Consider the following 24196-nt stretch of genomic DNA (forward strand, 5'->3'; position numbering starts at 1 on the left):
GTAGTTTGTGGGAATTTGTGCCGTCTTAGATAATCTGTGTTTGTAATATCGTGCACTGACCTACAATCAACCTTCCGATTTGTCTCACAGCTGTACCTTTCATCCTCAGGTAGAAGATCAGCGTGAGCAGCATCTCCTCGTTACTCCGATCATCTCATCAATCACTGAATGAATCCCAGTTCCAGGAGCAGCTCCTCCTGCGCTCCTCACTGTTCCACGCTGTGTGTGGATGTGCGCTCCCTCCCTCCTGAGCATGCTCAGTTCATACCTACTGCTCCTCCAACCCATCTCACTGACGTCAGATCTTCTCTATCTCACCTACACTGAGAACTGCTGAAGAACAAAATGCACCAGGGTTCATCTCCAGGGTTCATCTCCAGGGTTCTCCTTCAGGGTTCATCTCCAGGGTTCTCCTTCAGGGTTCAGGGTTCATCTCCAGGGTTCATCTCCAGGGTTCTCCTTCAGGGTTCATCTCCAGGGTTCATCTCCAGGGTTCTCCTTTAGGGTTCAGGGTTCATCTCCAGGGTTCATCTCCAGGGTTCTCCTTCAGGGTTCATCTCCAGGGTTCTCCTTCAGGGTTCATCTCCAGGGTTCACCTTTATGGTTCATGTCCAGAGTTGCTCAGGGGTCCTGGTTTGTGTTTCCTACACCACAGTTCTATACTTGAACATGGAACTAAATACACTACATGACCATAAGTATGTGGACACCTGATCATGAGCTTGTTGGATATTCCATTAATCTGATGGTTCTCTATAGGACGTCGCCCTTCTTGCAGCTACATGCAGCTCTTATTAGAAGGATTTCTAATGGATTTATTAGTGTGTCTGTGGGAATTTGTGCTCATTTAGTCAAACGAGGTCAGAAACTGATGTTGGATGATAAGGCCTGACTGACAGTCAGTGTTCCATTTCATCCCAAAAGTGTTCAGAGGGGTTGAGGTCAGGGCTCTGTGCAGGTCACTGGAGTTCCTGCACACCAAACCAAACTAACCAAACCATACAAACTAAACTAACCAAATCATGCAAACTAAAACAAACCAAACTAACCAAACCATACAAACTAAACTAACCATACAAACCAAACTAACCAAACCATGCAAACTAAAACAAACCAAACTAACCAAACCATACAAACTAAACTAACCATACGAACCAAACTAACCAAACCATGCAAACTAAAACAAACCAAACTAACCAAACCATACAAACTAAACTAACCATACAAACCAAACTAACCAAACCATGCAAACTAAAACAAACCAAACTAACCAAACCAAACTAACCAAACCATACAAACTAAACTAACCATACAAACCAAACTAACCAAACCATGCAAACTAAAACAAACCAAACTAACCAAACCATACAAACTAAACTAACCATATGAACCAAACTAACCAAACCATGCAAACTAAAACAAACCAAACTAACCAAACCAAACTAACCAAACCCTACAAACTAAACTAACCATACAAACCAAACTAACCAAACCATACAAACTAAACTAACCATACAAACCAAACTAACCAAACCATGCAAACTAAAACAAACCGCACTAACCAAACCAAACTAAACTAACCATACAAACCAAACCATACAAACTAAACTAACCATACAAACCAAACTAACCAAACCATGCAAACTAAAACAAACCAAACTAACCAAACCAAACTAACCAAACCATACAAACTAAACTAACCATACAAACCAAACTAACCAAACCATACAAACTAAACTAACCATACAAACCAAACTAACCAAACCATGCAAACTAAAACAAACCGCACTAACCAAACCAAACTAAACTAACCATACAAACCAAACCATACAAACTAAACTAACCATACAAACCAAACTAACCAAACCATGCAAACTAAAACCAACCACACTAACCAAACCAAACTAAACTAACCATACAAACCAAACTAACCAAACCATACAAACCAAACTAAACCAAACCATACAAACCAAACTAACCAAACCATACAAACCAAACCAAACTAACCAAACCATACAAACCAAACTAACCAATCCACAACAAACAATACAAATCAAACCAAACCAAACTAACCAAACAATACAAACCAAACCAAACCAAACTAACCAAACAATACAAACCAAACTAAACAAACCAAACCAAACAATACAAACCAAACTAACCAAACCAAACCAGACAAACCAAACTAACCAAACCAAACTAACCAAACCATACAAACTAAACCAAACCAAACCATACAAACCAAACCAAACCATACAAACCAAACCAAACCAAACCGAACTAACCAAACAAACCAAACCAAACTAACCAAACTAACCAAACTATACAGACTAAACTAACCAAACAAACCAAACCAAATTAACCAAACCATACAAACCAAATTAACCAAACCATACAAACTAAACTAACCAAACCAACCAAACTAACCAAACTATCCAAACCATACAAATCAAAATAACCAAACCAAACTAAACCAAACTTACTAAACAAACCAAACCAAACCAACCAAACCAAACTTAACCAAACTATACCAAACCATGCAAACTAAACCATACCAAACTAACCAAACCATACAAACCAAACTAACCAAACCATACAAACCAAACCAAACTAACCAAACCATATGAACCAAACCAAACTATGCAAACTAAACTAAACTAAACCAGACCACACAAAACTAAACCAAGCTAAGCTAACCTAAACAAAATAAACCAACTAACTGAACTAAATCAAACTAACCTAAACTAAACCAAACCAAACAGGAAGCATGTGATTTATTCTCTCTCTGAGACCCCCGCAGATCGGTGACCCAGATTAAGTGCTGCAGTAACAGATGAGTTCCAGCAGAGGGCAGCACGTCCTCACACACACACACACACACACACACACACACACACACTGAAACACGTGCTATGATTCCAGCTTTCTGCTGATAATAGACGTCATGTTCTCCGGCTGTAAGAAGAAGAGGACCTTCCCTATTGTAACCACCACAAAGTAAATGCAGTGTGTGTTCAGGTATGATGGTGTGCTGGTGTTGGTGCCAGTATGGAGGAGTCAGAATTCTCCACATGCCAGCAGGGTGAGGTTATGAGGGTGGAACTTCATTATCTCTGAACTTCAGTCTGTTCAGGAACAGGAACTTCCTCACGCTTCTGGAGATCAGGGTTCTGGGTTCCACACCGGGGTTCCTCTGGGTTCCATACCAGGGTTCCTCTGTTCCACACCGGGGTTCCTCTGGAGTCTCTGATTCTCTAACCTGGTCCAGGATGAAGATTCCTGGAAGCTCGATTTGATGTTTGATGTTGTTTGAGATCAAAGTGAGAAGAATGCAGGAGCGTTTGAAGCTCCATCATGTGTTTCCAATATTTTGTCAATTTCTTGTATAAACACTAAAGATTCTCACTCATGATGGAGCTCTGAGTTCATTTATTTAATTTTATTTATTTTATTAATTTATTTTATTTATTATTTATTTAATTATTTTATTTATTATTAATTTAATTATTTTATTTATTATTTTATTTGATTAATTGTCATTTATTTATTTATTTTATTCATTAATTTTTGGTGCTTCTTGGATCAGGGTGACAGACCCTTGGTAGGGAGACGGCTGTTCCAGGTTCCTCTCTGTTTGTTTGTACTTGGACTTTCTGACCGACTCTGGTCAGGGTCACTGCGGGTCCTGTTCCAACAGAAACACACACACTACGACACACACTCCTCACTCCTCAGCACCAGACCATGTGACCCAGTACACTCCAAAACATGTGACATCACTTCCTGTCATTCAGTGAATGGTGCCAGGGTAAAAAATCCCACCATGGCACTGCCAGCGTCACCACGGTAACAATGACCTATTCTCTAACCCGAGACAACAGCGTGTGTGTGTGTGTGTGTGTGTGTGTGTTTAGTGTGTTAATCTGTGTTTGTGTGCATGTATTAATGTGTGTGTGTACTAGTGTGTGTGTATTAGTGTTTTCCTGTGTTTAGTGTGTATGTACTAGCTAGTGTGTGTGTGTGTTTGTATTAGTGTGTATTACTGTGTGTACTAGTGTGTGTGTGTGTTTGTATTAGTGTGTATTACTGTGTGTACTAGTGTGTGTGTGTGTGTGTGTGTGTGTTTGTATTAGTGTGTATTACTGTGTGTACTAGTGTGTGTGTGTGTGTGTGTGTGTGTGTTTGTATTAGTGTGTATTACTGTGTGTACTAGTGTGTGTGTGTGTTTGTGTGTGTGTGTTTGTATTAGTGTGTATTACTGTGTGTACTTGTGTGTGTGTGTGTGTGTGTGTGTGTGTGTGTTTGTATTAGTGTGTATTACTGTGTGTACTAGTGTGTGTGTGTGTGTGTGTGTGTGTGTTTGTATTAGTGTGTATTACTGTGTGTACTAGTGTGTGTGTGTGTTTGTGTGTGTGTGTGTGTGTGTGTGTGTGTGTGTTACAGCTTCTTTGTTTACACACAGGTTCGGTATGGAGTTAGATGCTAATCCGTTAGATGTTAGCATTATGCATCGCTATGGAAACCATTTCATCTCTCACTGTGTAACGAGCAACAACCAACAGCAGCCAATCAGAGGAGAGAATCAGAGATGAATCAGTGACATCTTCACTCACACACATGAACACAGGTGTAAATCATGTGACCCTCACGGCTCGGCCTCCTGCAGCGCCACCATGTGGTCACGTCTAAACCACAGACCTCATATAAAGTGTTCGTCTGATTGGCCACACGCGGGGTCAAAGTTCAGACTGAATCATCAGTGCAGCGGAAAATGGGCACGGTGCGTGACGCTCGGGGTCTCCTCACGACTCAAAGCTCTTGGTACTGCATGAACGATTCTCAGAATGATCTGCATGTGTTCTGAGCCTGGTGCACCCTTCACCACGCTTCACAGTTCACACTCGCTCTCCAGCCTGAGGTCAGCGTGCTGAGGTGGGTGTGGCCGAAGCCCTGTCCAGTCGTATTCCTGCCTTGTGCCAGGTGTTTTCCCGTGGAAACCGGACCCGCTGGGACCCTGACCAGGGTAAATCGGTTGATGAATTGCTTCCCTCTGTACAGAGTTTGATCTGATAAACAGAAGTGATTTTTCTCACCAGTGTGTTCACGTTCTCACAACATCTGCAGACCGATAACGTCCTAATCCTCATACACTACACAGCCAATAATATGTGGACACGCCCCTCTAACCAGCAGAACGGTTAGATCCACCTGAGCTTTCATCACAGCTTCTCTCATCACCTCACACCATCATGACTTTGTGATGGTTGTCTGCACTGATGGGTCAGAGTTCTCCAGCGCCCCCTGTCTCGTGTCTCCGATAACACCATCCATGTTGTGATCTTCTGTCCTACAGTAATGTCGCCTTCATCACACATCCAGAGTAACAGAACTTTTGGGATTTAATGAGGTTCAGGAGCTCATGTTCTGTCCTGGCCGTCTCGTCCACCCGCTCAGGAGTGATCATCCTCCTCCATCAGATCATCTGAATATGAGTCCAGGCTTCACGTCCACATGTGGCTACTGACCAGACCGAGGGTTTCATCAGTCGTAGCTCAGTGATGGTGCCAGCTGAATGGTTCCACACCCATGAGCCATTCCTGACGTCACCTCAGTAGCACGTCCTGCAGTAACTGATCCTCTACTTCCAAAAATACACAAATATTCTTCTTCTACCTTCCACCATCATCTCCAGAACATCTCCAGATCATCTCCAGGGTTCTGGGTTTGGACTCTCCAGCTGATCCTTCAGTATTTTCTATTTTATTTCTTCCTTTACCTCCCAGTTTAGTCGTAGCCAGTTCCTCTTCCTCTGCTGGTGACCCCGATGGTGTATGAGGAGGGTATATTCTCCTGACACGCCCTCCCTCATGTGAGTGCTCCACGTTCCTCCACTTCTGTTCAGGCACCTCGGGCTACTGACCAGGGTCCTTACACAGCGTCCAAGACCACGCCCACTTTCTAGTCCCGTCTTTTCTTTGTGTGCTGCACTGTCGATCGTGCCCGCTAGGGGGCGCCCAGCCGACCTTGGTGCTGGTGCGCTGGTGTATTATCTCAGCGTGGGTGATATTTAACTGCGTCAGGCTGCAATAATTATCACTTTAACTCCGTCATTAATTAGATAATCGGGGGGAAATTAAAGCAAACGAGAATCTCAGAGCTCGTTACTGACACAACAAAGAGGAAACGCTGAAACAACCTAAACACACACACACACACACACACACACACTCACACACACACACACACTCACACACACACTCACACACACACTAACACACACACACACACACACTCACACACTCACACACACTCACACACACACTCACACTCACACACTCACACACACACTCACACACACACTAACACACACACACACACACTCACACACACACACTCACACACACACTCACACTCACACACTCACACACACACTCACACACACACTCACACACACACTAACACACACACACACACACTCACACACACTCACACTCACACACTCACACACACACTAACACACTCACACACACACACTCACACACACACACACACACACACTCACACACACACACACATATTTACTATACGAGATATTTGGGTACGTTGGGGTCGGTCGATCCATCAAATGTTCAAAGATCAGAGAGAACCTACAGCACCAAGGTCGACCAATCAGATTCAGCTATGCAGCATGTGGGCGTGGTTTAGTGTGTTTAAGTATTTGCCAGAGCCGTAGATAGAGAGAGTTGCGACACTCCTTGATCTCGCCGCTACACGGTCACGTGGTTCGTGTAACCCTCCAATAGTTCCAAACAAACCCGGCGCTGTCACATTCTCATATGGGACCGGCAGCAGTGAATGAAATATTAAACACTAAATAATAAACATTTGTACAATTTCTGGGTATTTTCAACTGCGTTTACATTTACTGCATCTGCTTTAATGTCAATCTGGTATATAAAGTGGAAGATTGATGTTTATAATGAGTTGTTAATAGGTTGTTCTTGTTAACACACAGTACATTATATTAGCATACATTACATAATGCCATATCATTAAGTAGTAGAGACAATATACAGTACAGAGATTAAAGTTTTTTTATGTTTTGTTTTTTACATAAACTAATCTCCCTTCACTTTCCTGAGGATTCATAATAATAATAATAATAATAATAATCATTTTGGTTAAACACTAAGTCATGTGCTGGATTCATAAGGTTTACCTTATGTGCAGGTACAGTACATGAAATAGCTTCATTCATCTCTTATTTCATGAGTGATTAATCATTCATTCCTACATGTAATACATGAATGAATTCATTATGAATATGCACAAGTTCATTTTGTCTAATGTAAGTGGTGAAGGTGCACAAACCATATAGTTGAGTTAAAGTAGAAATATCCAAGGTAACATATTACTCCAGTAAAAGTAAAAATACTCTTTACCTCCACTTGAGTAAAAGTACTAAAGTATTTACCTTCAAATGTACTTAAGTATGAAAGTAAAAGTATAATGATTTATTGTGGTTCTAATGTTTTATGATCATTTCTGTAACAAGACTCTTGATTAATCAGCTCATTTTAGGTGAAAAGACTCGTGTGTCATTGATTAAGCTTAACTGACTGAGCTAAATTCAGTTATACCTATTAATTAAGATAAACATGTAACATTTAGTGCTGAGCAAATGCTAAACAATAACAGTATTAAGTATATTAATGACATTAAATTCATTATTTTTTTTAAAACAAAGCAACATGCAGCTGAAAATGCTTGATAAGTGGTGGAAATGAACGGAGCTCTATGGGATGTTTGGAACTATTCAGAGCTCCACAACCCGGAAGCTGCGCAGAATAAATGTCACCGCCCCCGTTACAGCGGTTCCCTATGGGAGAGTCGCCGCTCTGTTCTCTCTACCGCTCTGGTATTTGCACCTTTGTGATTTTCCTTCACTGCAGATCACGTCTGATCATCTCAGATTATTAAATCACAATAAATCATCAGAACCCCACGTCACCGCTAAAGCGCTAACGCTAACCGAACAGCTAGCACCGCGGCATCTCGCTAATCTCCACCGCCATGATTCTACAGGAACATAACTAACCCTACCAGCATCTAACCGAGCTCCAGAAGAGCCGGAACCCAACACCACTGAGACGAATCAGTCCTGAATGTTACAAAACCCTCTCCAGAAGCTTCAGGACTCCACCAAACCACAGTGAGAGTCAAACTCTCCCAAACTTAGAACAGCCTCATCTGGAAAGTCAGAAGATCAAAGGAAAACAGGTCAGGATGAGAGATGATGGAGGGTAACAAGAGAACCCACAGCAGAGTTTATATCTGACACAATCCACGATTCTACTGACCGAGTTTCAGCTGCACCCACCTGCTAACTGCTGATCAATTCATTATAATTCATACAGTTTGGGGAAGGCCCTGTCATGTACCGAACACAGCTGGGTTCATACAGACGGTTTGATTCGTTTAATGTGAAGAAAGGTCCAGCTGTAGCCTAGTGGTTAAGGTACTGGACCAGTGATCAGAGGGTCGCTGACAGGTTGCTGCTGTTGGGCCCTTGAGCAAGGCCCTTAACCCTCAGTTGCTCAGACTGTATACTGTAATGTAAGTTGCTTTGGATAAAGGCGTCTGCTAAATGCTGAAAATGTAAATGTAAAAGAAAGTCAGACCTTCTCATCAGTGTCTGACCTCACAAATACTCGTTTCACTAAATGGACACAAATTCCCACAGGCACAGTAAAAAAGAGCACTAAAAGAGCCTAGAATAGAGCATTAAGAGAATACAGGGAGGGTAGCATGGTCCTCTGTACTGAGACACCAGATCCTGAAGATTAGAAGCTCAGAGAATTCCCTGCTCAAGCTCTGATCTCCACGCTCCTCCACTTCTGTACAGGCGCCTCGGCTACTAACCAGGGTCCTTACACAGCGCCCAAGACCCCACCCACTGTTTAGTCCCGTCTTTTCCCACCCAGCAGACTAGTGGCCGATTGTGTCTGCTGCAGGCACTAGAGGGCGCCCAGCCGACTGGTAACAGAGCCGAGACCCGTACTCAGAGAGATCAGAACCCAGAACATCCCGCTGCTTCACCCGGGCGCCCAGAGCTCTACATTTTAATTATTTTCAGCTTTTATGTCCAGTCCTTGTTTAGTCCCAGTTTTTACATTACTAGTTCTGGTCTTAGGTTATAATTGTTAGTTACAGTTAATGTTAGCGGTGCTATCGGCCAGCCGGGTGTCTATGCAGACGTTATCAGGTGCCCGATGGCTGGTGGTTTAGAAACATTGAACCATGTTAATTGTTTAGAATTTATCACAGTTGTTACTGGACAGCTTTAAATGTTCCACTTGTTCAGGATTCTCGACTCCCTTCACCACACTTCACAGTTCACATACGTCCTCCAGCCTGAAGAGAACCGATGATGTTCTGGTTACGCTGATTGTGACCTCTAGTGTTTAAAGAGTGAAACTGCACCACACCCGCATTTATACTGAATCACTCCGTCTTTTCTTTGTAGCTTTAATATCATCCAATCTTCTGGGAAGACTCTGGAGTGTCTCTGTGGGGACTTGGGTCCATTCAGTCCGGTCTGATTTGTAATCCAGATGTGAAGTGTTGAGTTGGGTTAAGAGCAGGACTCGGGGGTGTGATCATGCTGACAGAGAAGAGAAAGGGACTTCCCTAAACTGTTTCCACAACATTATAGCACATTATTTACCTTATTTGTTATTTTTATAAACCTGTTAACAATAGATGTGGCAGAAACAGCTCAATTCCAGGAACGTCCACATACTTTTGACCCTACAATGTATTTACACGCTGTGCTGACCCTTTCGGTTTCTGATTTTCTGACTCTTCTCACTTTTCCGTCTCCATGACGATAATCAGGTTCTCTTTCATGTCCGTAAACAAGCGATCTGATTGGTGGATAATTCAGGCTGTAGGTGTGGGACGGACCGCGTGGGTGTGGAGGGGAAGCGACCCGCTGTCCTTCTGATCTAGTGGGTAAAATGAGAAATACAGCTGCGTGTTTGGCTGTGTAGCACCGGAGCCTGCCATGTTTTCATTTGTGAGCATGCAGAGGGCTCTCGGAGGCGCATCGAGACCCTGACCAGGAACGTAAACAAGCCCAACACACCGTCTCTATCTTATGATCCACTTCGTTTCATCAGTTTCAATCTTTCGGTGTCCAGATATTTACGCTCCACTCACACTGAGGACATAAAAAGGAAGAAATCGAACCCGAACAACCGAGGCTGCATATTAACAGTTCTCCAGAGGTTACAGTGCTAATGACATGGTAGCAATGCTAACACATCAATCAGCGCTAACGTTACTAGCCTAACTGAAATCATTTCAAGGTTCAGGAAATCAGAGGAATTCTCTTTAAGGTGGACCTAATAACACCAGCAGTCCACCTTAAATTTGCACCAAATCAGCCAGTAGTCTGCTGGGTGGGAAAAGACGGGGAGGGAGGGCGCGTCAGGAGAATATACCCCCCTCATACGCCATCAGGGTCTCCAGCAGAGGAAGAGAAACTAGCTATAACTAAACTGGAAGAAAAGGGGAGAAAATGCAGATATAAAATAGTAAAAATAAATAAATAAATAAACAAGTAATAAAATAAATAAAATATTAAAAGTAAATAATGAAGTAAAACAGTTAAATTAAATACATTAAAAAATTATAAAATAAGTAAAATAGTTTAATTAAATCTGTACAAAAGTAATACAATAAGGAAAAGGAATCAATAATAAAAATTAAATAGTAAAAAAAAAAAAAAATAAACAAGTTATAAAATAATCCAAATATTAAAAGTAAATAATGAAATAAAAAAGTTACATTTAAAAAAATTATAAAATAAGTAAAATAGTTAAAATAAAGAAAGAAAGAAATTATAAAATAAGTAAAATAGTTAAATTAAATTAATACAAAATAATAAATAAGAAAGTAATAAATAAAATATGAATAATAAATAATGAAATTAAAAATAAAAATAAATTAAAAAAATTAAATAAATTAAAAATAAATGAATAAAATAAGTAAAATAGTTAAATTAAATAAATAAAAAGTAATACAATAAGAAAATGGAATAAATAATAAAAAATAAAATAGTTACAATAAATAAAAAGTAAATAAAATAAAATGTTATAAATGAATTAAAAAGTAAATAAATAAAACAGTAATAAAGTGTGACAGCAGGCTGAACCCTGGATCTGCTCGGCATGATCGACAATATTTATAAAAATAGAACCCAGCCCGTGTTGGCGCACGGCTAACGTCACACCGCCGCTCACCTAGCATCAGACGCCTTGAGGTGCGCGCTGAGATTTAGGACACGACCCATTTCCTGCAGCCACCAGTCAAACAAAAAAATCAGCTTCCTGTTAGTGGATGAAGACGCCAGGTAAGCAATATTCACCCCAACACCCCCCCCCAAAACAACCCCCCCCACACACACACACACACACACAGGAACAGGTTCAGTAAAACCAGTATAACCAGCAGGATTGATGCTAACAGCGTCGGTACCCACACGCCGCAGGATGCTGCTAGCTACATCACCTGCTAACAGCCTCAATGTCAGCCGCCACATCCCAGCACAAAGACGCCGCTCGCTCACATCACACACATCACCACGGCGACGGAGGGACGGATGAACGAGTGATGGATGAATGGATGAAGGGTGCAGCGTCTCCACTCACCGTTTCAGCTCCTCACCGCCGCGTCTCCTCCTCCAGCGCTGTCGGGTTTAGGGTGAAAGCAGCGGCCCACCAGCTTCTCATCCCTCCCTCACTCTCTCTCGCTCGCTCACTCACTCACTCTCTCTCTCCTCTCTCGCCCAGTCTCATCTCTCTCTCTCCTCCCTCACTCTCCCTCGCTCGCTCACTCCCTCGCTCGCTCACTCACTCACTCTCTCTCTCCTCCCTCGCTCGCTCACTCACTCACTCTCTCTCTCCTCTCTCTCGCCCAGTCTCATCTCTCTCTCTCCTCCCTCACTCTCCCTCGCTCGCTCACTCACTCACTCTCTCTCTCCTCTCTCTCTCCTCCCTCCCTCCCTCGCTCGCTCACTCACTCACTCACTTCCTCACTCTCTCTCTCCTCTCTCTCCCTCTCTCGCCCAGTCTCATCTCGCTCTCTCCTCCCTCGCTCGCTCACTCACTCCCTCCCTCGCTCACTCCCTCTCTCTCCCTCACTTGCTCGCCCAGTCTCAGCTCTTTATTTCATTACCCCCCCCCCCCCCCCTCGCTCCCCCTCAGCTCTGTTACTCAGTGTGGTGAGAATAAAGGACGGAACGGAACCCTGGAACAGGATGCTGAGATGTTCCAGCTCTGCTCCTCAGCTCCACACCCCGGTCTCCACAGCAACCGAGCATCCCAGGGTCTGACGGAAAACCCGGCCTGACCCCCCACCGTCAGGAGAGGAACGGGAACGTCTCAGTATCATGAGACAGAAGTATTGGGACACCCCTTCTAATGACTGAACTTAGGGAAACGATCCATCATGCTTACAGCTGTGCAGCAACAGTTTAGGGAAGGACCTTCCCCATTCCACAAGAACAAAGAAAAGCTCCTGCACAGAGCCCTGACCTCAGCCCCACTCAACAGCTCTGAGATGAAGCGGAACACCGACTGATCAAACAGCACCAAGCCGTACAAATACTGCCATCATTTATACTACCGAGTAAGCACAAATTCCCACACACAGACACACTCCAAAGTCCTGTGCTTGTTCTTCTAGCTGAGAAGATCTCACAGACGTCACTCTGTTTAATACCGTTTGTTTTTGGAACAGAACGTCCAACATGCTCATGGTCAGGTGTCCAAATTATCACTCAGAATGAATGAGTGATCATTAATATTTCTCCTGATTCTCTGAATCTGTTAATAATATTATGGACGGTAGATGGTGCAGCCTCGTGTTAATATTTCAGATACGAGCGTGTAGATCAGAGTAAGTTTGTACGAGATGAAGCGCAGTGACCCGGAGCTTTCAGGAATTTAATTAACGTCATGAAAACACCTCGCTGTGATGATGCTTCCTGTACACACACACACACACACACACACACACACACACTCCCGTACGTATATACACACACTTACGCAGCCACATTCCTGTCCACACCCACACACACCTCTATTATACAACACACACACACACACACACACTCCCCCCACAGAAATGCTGCCGTACACACATTCCATCCGTCTATATCATCCTACTGTCAGATTATTACATCACACACACACACACACACACACACACATGTAGAGAAGAGAGTAGTAACTCACTATCCTCTCCTGGACAGGGCATGCCAGGTCTCTCTGGGGTGCTGGGGAACACTGAGAGAGAAACACACAGTTACACTCCATACCACTAATAATCATTCATTCACTCATTCAGGAAGTGTAGGTGTGAGTGAGTGAATGTAAATGTGATGTATACTGAGATGTTAGTGAGTGAGTGAACGACTATAAATGAGTGAGTGAGAGAGTAGATGTAGGAGGAAGGTATACCGAGATGTTAGTGAGTGAATGAATGAGTGACACTGATGTGTTAATAAATGAGCAAGTGACTGCATAAATAAATGAATGAGTGAATGTGACTCTGAGGTGTTGATGAAGGTGTGAGTGAGTGAGTAAATGAGTGAGTGAGTGAGTAAATGAGTGAGTGAGTGAGTAAATGAGTGAGTAAGTGAGTAAATGAGTGAGTAAATGAGTGAGTGAGTGTATGAGTGAGTGAGTAAATGAGTGAGTGAGTGAGTGAGTAAATGAGTGAGTGATATAAATAAGTGAGTGCCTCTGAGGTGTTAGTGTATGAGTGAGTGAGTGAGTGAGTGGGTGATATAAATGAGTGAGTGAGTGAGTGCGTGAGTGGGTGAGTGAGTGGGTGAGTGGGTGGGTGGGTGAGTGAGTGGGTGAGTGGGTGGGTGGGTGGGTGGGTGAGTGAGTGGGTGAGTGGGTGGGTGGGTGGGTGGGTGAGTGAGTGAGTGAGTGAGTGAGTGAGTGATATAAATGAGTGAGTGAGTGGGTGGGTGAGTGAGTGATATAAATGAGTGAGTGAGTGAGTGAGTGGGTGAGTGAGTGAGTGATATAAATGAGTGAGTGAGTGAGTGAGTGGGTGAGTGAGTGAGTGATATAAATGAGTGAGTGACTCTGAGGTGTTAGTGTATGAGTGAGTGAGTGAGTGAGTGAGTGAGTGAGTGGGTGGGTGGGTGGGTGGGTGGGTGAGTGAGTGAGTGAGTGATATAAATGAGTGAGTGACTGAGGTGTTAGTGTATGAGTGAGTGAGTGAGTGAGTGAGTGAGTGAGTGGGTGGGTGGGTGAGTGAGTGAGTGAGTGAGTGGGTGGGTGGGTGGGTGGGTGAGTGAGTGAGTGAGTGATATAAATGAGTGAGTGACTCTGAGGTGTTAGTGTATGAGTGAGTGAGTCAGTGAGTGAGTGAGTCAGTGAGTGAGTGAGTGGGTGGGTGGGTGAGTGAGTGAGTGATATAAATGAGTGAGTGGGTGGGTGGGTGGGTGAGTGAGTGAGTGGGTGGGTGGGTGAGTGGGTGGGTGAGTGAGTGAGTGGGTGATATAAATGAGTGAGTGAGTGAGTGAGTGGGTGAGTGAGTGAGTGGGTGGGTGGGTAAGTGAGTGAGTGGGTGAGTGGGTGGGTGGGTGAGTGATATAAATGAGTGAGTGAGTGAGTGAGTGAGTTAGTGAGTGGGTGAGTGAGTGAGTGGGTGGGTGAGTGAGTGAGCGGGTGGGTGAGTGGGTGGGTGGCTGGGTAAGTGAGTGAGTGGGTGGGTGAGTGAGTGGGTGGGTGAGTGATATAAATGAGTGAGTGAGTGAGTGAGTTAGTGAGTGGGTGAGTGAGTGAGTGAGTGGGTGGGTGAGTGGGTGGGTGGGTAAGACAGTGAGTGGGTGGGTGAGTGAGTGAGTGGGTGGGTGGGTGGGTAAGTGAGTGAGTGGGTGGGTGAGTGAGTGGGTGATATAAATGAGTGAGTGAGTGAGTGAGTGAGTTAGTGAGTGGGTGAGTGAGTGGGTGGGTAAGTGAGTGAGTGAGTGGGTGGGTGAGTGAGTGAGTGAGTGGGTGAGTGAGTGAGTGGGTGGGTGAGTGAGTGGGTGGGTGAGTGAGTGAGTGAGTGGGTGGGTGAGTGAGTGAGTGAGTGAGAGTGAGTGGGTAAGTTAGTGAGTGGGTGAGTGAGTGGGTGGGTGGGTGAGTGAGTGAGTGAGTGAGTGGGTGGGTGGGTGGGTGAGTGATATAAATGAGTGAGTGACTCTGAGGTGTTGTGGTCAGTACCGTGCAGTAGGAGGCTGGACGACGAGCTCCTGCTGTAGATCCGAAACGCCTCATCCAGCTCCATCTCAGAGGAGATGGTGCACGGATCACCTGGAGAACATACCAAAGATCATCACGTACTGGGGGAGAAAGCGTTTACACCCCCCCCTCCCCAGAGAGTGACTCTGATGAAGTTTAGATAAAGTTCAGCCAACAAGCACCAACTAGGGCGTTACCAACAACTGGACGTCCCACCATAACTAATAACATAAATAAGACCAGAGGAGCAGCCAGGAGTTCTAAAGGAAGCTGCAGGAATCAAAAGTATATGGACACCTGAGCATGGTCATGCTGAACCAAACCAATAAGAGGAAGTTGCTTCACTGTGTGATTTTAAACTCCTGTGTGCTTCTGGGAGATAAATCCTATAATAGAAAATAGATCTACTGTAGAAGGAGACGTGATGGTTCACCTTCATCATCGATCCACTTCAGCGTGATGGGTCGATCTCTGTGGACGCTGCACATGTCCCTCACCTCCTCACACAGCTCCAGGTAGGTCACACCTGAGTCCAGGTACGATATCAGCATGTCCCTGTACACGTGCACACAACCGCACAGGCTTTAGAGACACGCTGCACAGTGCTCAACATCATCCTGTCCCAACTCTTCTGAAACACCAGTGTACATGTCAAGCTTCAGGTGTGTGTGCATGAATGAATGAGTGAGTGAGTGAGTGGGTAAGTTAGTGAGTGGGTGAGTGGGTGAGTGAGTGGGTGAGTGGGTAAGTTAGTGAGTGGGTGAGTGAGTGGGTGAGTGAGTGGGTGAATGGGTAAGTGGGTAAGTTAGTGAGTGGGTGAGTGAGTGGGTAAGTTAGTGAGTGGGTGGGTGAGTGAGTAAGTTAGTGAGTGGGTGAGTGAGTGAGTGGGTGGGTGAGTGGGTAAGTTAGTGGGTGGGTGAGTGAGTGAGTGAGTGGGTGAGTGAGTGGGTAAGTTAGTGAGTGAGTGAGTGGGTAAGTTAGTGGGTGGGTGAGTGAGTGAGTGAGTGAGTGGGTGAGTGGGTAAGTTAGTGAGTGAGTGAGTGAGTGAGTGAGTGAGAGGGTAAGTTAGTGAGTGAGTGGGTAAGTTAGTGGGTGGGTGAGTGAGTGGGTGGGTAAGTTAGTGAGTGAGTGAGTGAGTGAGTGAGTGGGTGAGTGAGTCCAGAATCCATGGGTTTGAGCTGATTCCTCTGTGTAGGTCACTGTTCCTTCACCCTAAACTTCATGGACCTCACATCAAACCATGTCTGTGTGGACTGTATTTTGTCCACAGGGGCGGAGTCATACTGGAAAAAATGGACTTCCCTAAACTGTTGCCACAAAGTTGGAAGCTTTATTGTACATAAGTGACTGTATTAATTACCTGTAGTAAATAATGAATGTAGCTGATTATTATGGGATGTCCATGTACTTTTGGCTGTATGATGTAGCTGATGGTTGGATCATGTGTGTCAGTTACAAGCGTGTTTATAAAGCCTGTTGTTCTGACCACTAAACCTACTGGGTTCAAGTTTACAAGGTGTGTGTGTGTGTGTGTGTGTGTGTGTGTGTGTGTGTGTGTGTGTGTTTAATGAACTTCCTAAAATGGTGTGTGTGTTCCTGACACACAGAGGAAGTTCCACTCTAACACCTACTGATGTACCGTCCCAGCATCAATCACTACATCAGTCACTATATTTATATCATTAAAATAATATGATTATAATTATTGTTATTATTATTATTATTTTGATGATTACATTAACTTTATATGCATCGATCAACATACACATTTTGGAGTGTGTCTGTGAGAATTTGTGAGCATTCAGACAAACAGGCGTTAGTGTATAAAAAGACCCGGTTCTGTTCCAGTGTTCCAGAGATGTTCCATGAGGTTAAAGGTCTTCCCTAAACTGTTGCCCCCAAGAATGAAAGAGATTTTATAATCTTCTATAGCTATAAAATACCTGAACTTCATACTTAGGAGGAGTGTCCACAAACTTTTGGTCCTGTAGTGAACGTTAGTGGAGCTGTAATAATTCAGGTTTTTTATATTTAATCTGATCAGGTTCTGAGATCTTTATCTTCTGTCTGGACTCTTGAACCCTGCGCCGGAGCGTGGGCGCTGATACCAGCTTCAGAATTTCATCATGACTCCAGCTGAAGGAATTCAGAAGATGTGAACAACCTCACAATAATAAAAGGTGGATCATTAACGCTGGAACACAGGAGCGTCCCATTTCTTCTCAACTCCACCTTCTACAGGAACGAACAGAAATGAGCCTGCACGGTTTCAGTCACAAGGAACCCGAGAAAAGAGGCTCAGCATCATGAGAATGAGAACTTCTCCACTAGGTTCTCCTCCAGGTTCTTCTCCAGGTTCCCCACAATCATCTAGGTCCTGAGACCAGAGGAGAACAGGCGGTACCTCACATCCAGCTCTGAGCTAATTAGAGAGTTCTGGATTCACCTGCTTTATAAATCCAGATTCACGGTCCAGAATTCACACGGAGCTCAAAATCAGTTCCTACAGCCACGAATGTTCCAGATGAATGAGTGAATCCTGAAATGACTTTTCAGCTCCAGTTTCAGTACCAAAGCCTCAGATCTTAGTTCCACCAGCTCCAGTTTTAGTTCTGTAGTTCACATTCCCTCATAAAAGTTCAAACCTTCAGTTCTTCACCCGTCCACATACTTATGATTCTTTACTTATCATCATTCCTGTAACTTGTCTGAATTCCAGAAGAATGTAAAACAATTTAAAATAATAAACAACTTTCATTAGTAATTTATTATCACAGAAATTATGTGCAGACAAAAGTCTAATTCAGAAGGATGAAATGTAAACAATCAAGCTGCTCCAGCACTTAAGTGTACACTGTATATACACATAAGATGTGGAAATGAAATGTACCACATTTAATTACAATTGAATGTAATTAATTATATTATCAGCATTAAAAACAACAAGTTCTCTTACAAATAAAAACGTTCCTGATTTTATAGTTAAAACTCCACACAGAAATGACTCTGGGGAATCGAACCCAGGACCTTGCTGTGAGGTGACAGAGCTACCCACTGCACCAGCCTAAATAAAGGAAATCTAGATTTAAGATCTGCACCTTTTTATATCTCGTATCAGGGAGGAAAAGTTCTGAAAATCACCGGATCATCAAACATGAACTTCTGTATCAGTCGGTACTAACACACTGAATCGGTTCATTTCACATTCAGGACATTTTATACACAGTATTATTAAACATGTTCTTAATCCTATAAAGCATTTGATCTTAATACTTTAAATATCTTTAAATATTAAAATAAATGATAAGAACGTTTCTTTTCTTTTATATTCTTCTACATGAGCCAGAATACTGAATATTTATCAGAACTTCACCAGAACTTTTAATCACACCAGGGAATCGATTCACATAAGAGTCGAGCTGAAGTGTTTGAGCTCTTAAGGTTATTTAAACGGTATAAGATCCTAATATCGATAATAAAAACACTACATTCATTAATAACACACAGATCAGGTCATTAAGCCAAAGTTAGAACTAATATTAGAACAGTGAGTGAATCGTTTAAAGGGAACCGATTGATCCAGTGAATCATTATGGTTCTTTGCTGTCAGTGATTGAATCACTCACCCGCCGTAATGCGCTTTGATCTTCACCTGTCGCTCCTGTAGATCCGGTACCGATCCGTTCCTCACAGGCATGATGATGGATCTCCCCAAACTACTGAACACTGAACCGTGACCCGGACCAGTTCTCGGTTCTCTTCCGCCGCCGAAAAGTTCTCACTTTTAATCCCGAGTTTAGACGGTTCGGTTTGATATACCGCGATAAACCGAGTCCTGGGTGAGGTAGAACCGGTCCATCTCTACTCGGTACTGAGTGTTAGATTAGATCCAGCTCACAGCTGCTCAGTGGATTTAGTTCAGCAAGAGAGGCTTTGCTATGGTTACACACACACACACACACACACACACACACATACACACACACACACACACTCACTATAATGTACCTGTTGCTCTGTTGCGCCCCCATCCGTCTCACCCGCGCACTCGCTCCAGGATTTACTGTCAGTCTATAAATTCGTTTTATTTCTGTACCAGATAAATAAGGCTAGTTTGACTTCACCAACATCTGAAAGCAACCTGTCTGGATATGATCCGATTCTACCATGATTAGAACCTGCGGCAACGTAGGCGACACTGTCCACAATCAATCAAGCTTTACATTTCCACCTGAGTTTAGAAGCTTTCGTACAGGACCGAGGCTCTTGTGTTTATTCATTTTGTCGTTGCTTATGTGATCAGGAACAAACTCCAGTCTTTAAGCTTTACCGTGCTGATTCTGAAGCGGGATCTATTACCCACTGTAGTTAGGGTGCCCGTAACCTCCGGATTTAGGGTGGACAGACCATCTTTTCATCCGCCCGTCCAAAGTTTGACCCAATGCCAGGTCGAGCTCAGGGTCAGACGTCCGAATACTTTTACAGTGCTGACATCTCAAGCTTGCAAGTTCGAATCTCAGCTCTGCTTATGGCAGGCCAGGCGTTTATAATGATCAGTTCGTCCAAGGGTGAGAGGGAGTGCTACAATAACGACCTCTGCTGGCTGATCGATGGCACTGCACATAGACGGGGGATAATGGAGATCATCGCGTGACTCTCCGTGCACGATACAGATCCCCATATGAACAGCCCACTTCATACCACAGCTCAAATTTCTCAAACCAACAAAACATTTGATATAAATTTCCCCCCACGGCTAAAAGATTCCTGTAATAAATCTGAAAGTGATCGTTTTAAAAACGGTCCCACAGGTGCTTCCTGTCACATCACCAACTTCTCCAAAATCTTCCTCAGCTCACGAGGTTCCAACCAAACCAAGATAATACACGACAGTCTGACATTCAGCTAAAATCATTCTTCTACTCAGGTCGTGTTCTGACAGGGTTCCAGCAGATCTGGGTTCTTCTACTGGTGTGTGTGTGTGTGTGTGTGTGTGTGTGTGTGTTAGAGTAAGGAGATGTTTATGAGGAAGCTCTTCTGTACGTCACACAAGAGAAGAACATCTGACAATGCTGGAAATTAAACATTGTATTAAAAATTTTTATAACAATTTATTTATAAATGTATTACATCATTGGATCACAATCTCTTTGTACTGGTTAATGTTACTGGTTTTCTAAATTTCCAGCCTTTAAAACTGGTGCTGGTTCCACAAAAGCTGCTTCAGATATCATTACAGTTTGAGTAGAATATTGTGATGTATGGTAATACTGATTATCGTTATAAACACTCCCTGTATCAGTAACACAGTATTAAAGACACATGACAAATCAAAACGTTTTTATATTAAAAGTAACCAGTGGCACCATTAAAACCATTAAAATCAGTTTGCTATGTGAGTCTTTTGAAAGGTTGTGTGACTGATGGTTCCATGTATATGAAGATGAGAGCCATGATGAGCACCACGATGATGAAGAGCAGGATCTGCAGCCACAGTGGGGCGGCTCTCTCTGAACTGGGAGCTGGTTTGATCTGTGGTTTCATTGGGCTGTACTGGTGTGCTGAGTGTCGTCCCGGTGATGCGCTCAAGTCTTGCAGCTGGTACCTGATCGGACTGAAACAAACCGCAAAACATACCAGTAGGTGGATAAGGGACCCCTTATTAACATGGTAGTAACATGGTAGTGTGTGTTGTTGTGTGTATGTATGAGTGTATCAGGTGCAGCAGTGTTGTTGGGACTGTTCTGCAGTTCCTAATAAAATGCTCGGTGCATGTACATATTCTTATGTGAGCAGATCTGTGGTCAGTAAATAAGAAGAACTCTCACTCATCATCATCGTCCTCGTCTCTGGTATAAAACCTGTTAGCTGAAACTCCCCTAAACATCAATAACAACATTATTATTATAATTATTATATTTATTGTTATTATTATTATTATTATAATTATTATTACATGAAGAGAATATAAAATATGAATGATTCACCTGTATTCAGCTCTCTCTCTGGTCAGTTTGTTCTGGATGAATCAGAAGATCTGGGTCAGTATGATTTAAATGAATTAGAATGAATGAATCAGTGTGAGATGAACTACAGGTTACTTACAGTTTTTGAATGGTTAGTGTAAATCATTTCCTCCTCTTCACAGAAAAACAACAACAAATGATATTTATTAATAATTCCAGAATGATTGTATGAGATGTAGAGAATAATTTCAGCTTCTCACCGTCACCTCGACAGAAGCTTCTCTCAGCTGGAGCTTTAATCTTTCTCTCTTTAGCCATCACATCTCTGAGCTTCCTCTCATAAAGAGCTCTGGTGCTTCCTGCACACAAGTACCACCTCATAAACATTCATACTCCAGAAAAGATTGGACAGGATTTTTAAAAATATTTTGTTTATGCATTTTCTCCCCTTTATCTCCCGACTTTAAGAGTGTCCAATTGCGTCACGCTTCCTCTCCACTAATGCCGATCCCCGCTCTGATTTGAGGAGAACGAAGCTAACCCACGCCCCCTCTGACACGTGGGCAGCAGCCATGTGCATCTTTTAACTTACACCAGATGAGATCAGCTGCGGATCAGCACTGTGTACGGAGAGACACACCCTGATCCGACCTCTGTGCAGGCACCATCAATCAGCCAGCAGAGGTCGTAGTTGCATCAGTTATGAGAGAGATCCTATCCGGCTTAATGCCCCGCCCTTATATAAACAACAGGCCAATCGTTGTTCATGTGGCTGCTCAGCCCAGCCGACAGGCAGAGCTGAGACTCGATACGATGGGGACAGGATTTTTAACATTTTACTTTTCTAATGAAACTGCTGCACTTTTAATTATAAACGTTCACAATTTTATCATTAATCCAAATGAAACTTACCAACTACAGGACCGTGTTTAATCCCATAATCATCCAACATCCAGCCCAGCTCCTCATCACTCTTACTTCTCAACATTCCTGCACCTCAGTGTCATTAATAATCCCACCAGGTTTGTAGTGGGGCTCAACTCCTCTCGTCTGGGTTTGGTTTCTGATTGAGCCACTGGTGCTGTGAGGAAAGTGAAAGTGAGATTAGAAGTGATCAGAAGTTCCTGATATAAAAGAATAAAGGTTTCATTACAATATCAACAAACTGGATCTTTTAACACTACATACCAGAAAACAGAACTGTGCTTTATATTTAACTCTCACCCATCTAAAAATCCCAGTTTCAGCAGCAAAAATCCCAGTTTCAGTACCATAACACCCAGTTAAAGTACCAAAAACTCCATAGAAAAAAATCCCAGTTACAGTACCAAAAATCCCAGTTACAGTTCCTCTCTTTGTGGTTTTGCTTCGACTACACTCTTAAAATTATTCCGAATTAGTCCATGTTGTATAACGTGGTGCACTATTAAGTGAGGATCGATCGGTCTTTCACACTCTCTGTAGTGCACTAGTGTAGCGAGTGAGCAGCGGTTTGGGATTCACCCCGCACACCTTCGTATGTTGTTCGAGAAAGTGTAAATATAAAAGCATTAATATTTATTTTTTTTACATTAATATTAATTTTTATATTAATATCAAATGCGTTATACAGTGATGTTTGTATTAGTATTTTAAAACAAATAAAATATTCTAAAAGTAACAAATGACCACAATGGAAATAAGTCTACGGATTTTTTTGCGTTATCCCTGACTGTTTCAGTTTCTTATAAGAGGCATTGCATCTATTTAGAAAATGTGAAATGGTTCAATAAAATCAATCAATCAATCACTTACTGTAATCGACTTTATTAGCTTGTTAGCTTCTTCCTGTTGTTATTGTAACACAGTGTTTCCGGAGTGAGAAGCGATCTGAGCAGCTTCCGCTAGATGTCGCTGTTACTCCATCAAATGTACAATTATAATAATTGTAATAAATCTGATATAAACTGTAAATTATAAAAAAAAACATGCAAACGAAATTATGCTTATTACACAAGACACACTTTAGAACCTTGCTTACTGGCTCGACAGTGGCAACTTGGTGGTGGTGGGGCTTAAACCAGCAACCTTCTGATCACTAGTTCCTAACCTTAACCACTAAGCTAACCTACCGCTACCTCCTGATTTTTTCCTCCTCTAAATGATTTAATTTTTTATAAGAAAACTGAAAATCCCTGATGGGAGTGTTTATTACTGATGATGTGTTTGGTTTCATGTACATTTACATTTTACATTGTACATGTAAACGTAGTTATTATTACAGACGTGATGTGTTGGAATAAAGTTGAGAATAAAGCATAAGAACTATAAATAAATAAATATAAGAATGTTTGACAGTTGTTCTGGTTCTTCTGGTGCTTTTGGCAGCAGGATAAGAGCGGTGAGCAGTGGGTGAGCAGGACAAGAAGGTTAATGTATTCATCACACATGCTCACAGTGTTTTCCTGTTCTCTCACAATCCTCATCAGAACTTCTGCTCATGCAACCACACACCAACAACAATACAATCTATACTGAAATATTCTAATCTTTATATTTTCTACATGACATGTCATTTATGTACAAATAAATGATGAGACTGAAATCACCTGTACCAGCCTAACAGACTACAGTTACAAAATAAATCACCAGCTCCACACACACACACACACACACACACAATAAACTGGACTGTATGTAGGAAAGAGTTTTATTATTGTCTGTATAGAAGAATCACTCAGACAAAGTCTCACATATAAACTCAGAGATGTACCATCAGTATGCGCCGTAGGAAGTTCTAGAATGTCCTGTTACTGGGTTAGATTCACTAAAATCTTCTACTGTAGGTGAGAGTATGAGGAGTTAATGCACAAGCAATTAAAATCATACTCAGAAGCTAAAATATTAAATTAGTTCACTAATATATAAAGTATTCTC

At 42.7% G+C, this 24196-nt stretch overlaps 2 protein-coding genes across 6 annotated transcripts in view; both read right to left on the reverse strand.

Annotated features, from left to right (window-relative positions):
• The window catches only part of prkcz (protein kinase C, zeta), a 36413-nt gene extending 17163 nt beyond the window's left edge, over positions 1 to 19250 (reverse strand). For both annotated transcript variants that reach the window (XM_062999608.1, XM_062999607.1), the window contains exons 1-4: positions 18941 to 19250; positions 15748 to 15869; positions 15297 to 15386; positions 13305 to 13355 (exon numbers count right to left, since the gene is read on the reverse strand). In XM_062999608.1, coding sequence (XP_062855678.1) covers positions 13305 to 13355; positions 15297 to 15386; positions 15748 to 15869; positions 18941 to 19011 — 334 coding nt within the window. In that variant the 5' untranslated portion in view covers positions 19012 to 19250. The remainder of the gene's footprint in view (positions 1 to 13304; positions 13356 to 15296; positions 15387 to 15747; positions 15870 to 18940) is intronic.
• Positions 19251 to 20410: 1160 nt separating this feature from the next.
• Positions 20411 to 23145, reverse strand: LOC134317958 (emerin-like). Of its 4 annotated transcripts, none has more exons than XM_062998710.1 (7): positions 23075 to 23145; positions 22193 to 22361; positions 21547 to 21639; positions 21420 to 21454; positions 21302 to 21333; positions 21143 to 21193; positions 20411 to 20928 (listed from the first exon to the last, which is right to left on the reverse strand). In XM_062998710.1, exons 2-7 carry the CDS (start codon positions 22266 to 22268, stop codon positions 20706 to 20708), a joined length of 510 nt encoding a protein of 169 aa, XP_062854780.1. In that variant the 5' UTR covers positions 22269 to 22361; positions 23075 to 23145; the 3' UTR covers positions 20411 to 20705. The 4 variants fall into 4 exon arrangements, with proteins under 4 accessions (XP_062854780.1, XP_062854777.1, XP_062854779.1 ...); XM_062998707.1 differs by having other exon boundaries at positions 21541 to 21639; XM_062998709.1 differs by lacking the exon at positions 23075 to 23145 and adding an exon at positions 22505 to 22641 and having other exon boundaries at positions 21541 to 21639.
• Positions 23146 to 24196: the final 1051 nt, after the last annotated feature.

The sequence above is a fragment of the Trichomycterus rosablanca genome, chromosome 7 (genome assembly GCF_030014385.1).
Source record: "Trichomycterus rosablanca isolate fTriRos1 chromosome 7, fTriRos1.hap1, whole genome shotgun sequence".
Lineage (NCBI taxonomy): Eukaryota > Metazoa > Chordata > Actinopteri > Siluriformes > Trichomycteridae > Trichomycterus > Trichomycterus rosablanca.

Bases quoted from the DNA above. Each gene is read 5' to 3' on its own strand.
- LOC134317958 (XM_062998707.1), bottom strand. From the start codon at position 22,268: ATGTTGAGAAGTAAGAGTGATGAGGAGCTGGGCTGGATGTTGGATGAT. The intron at 21,334-21,419 runs GTAAGTAACCTG...TGATTCATCCAG, and splicing joins ACACTAACCATTCAAAAACT to AACAAACTGACCAGAGAGAG. The intron at 20,929-21,142 runs GTGAGAGTTCTT...GGTTTGTTTCAG, and splicing joins GACGAGGACGATGATGATGA to TCCGATCAGGTACCAGCTGC.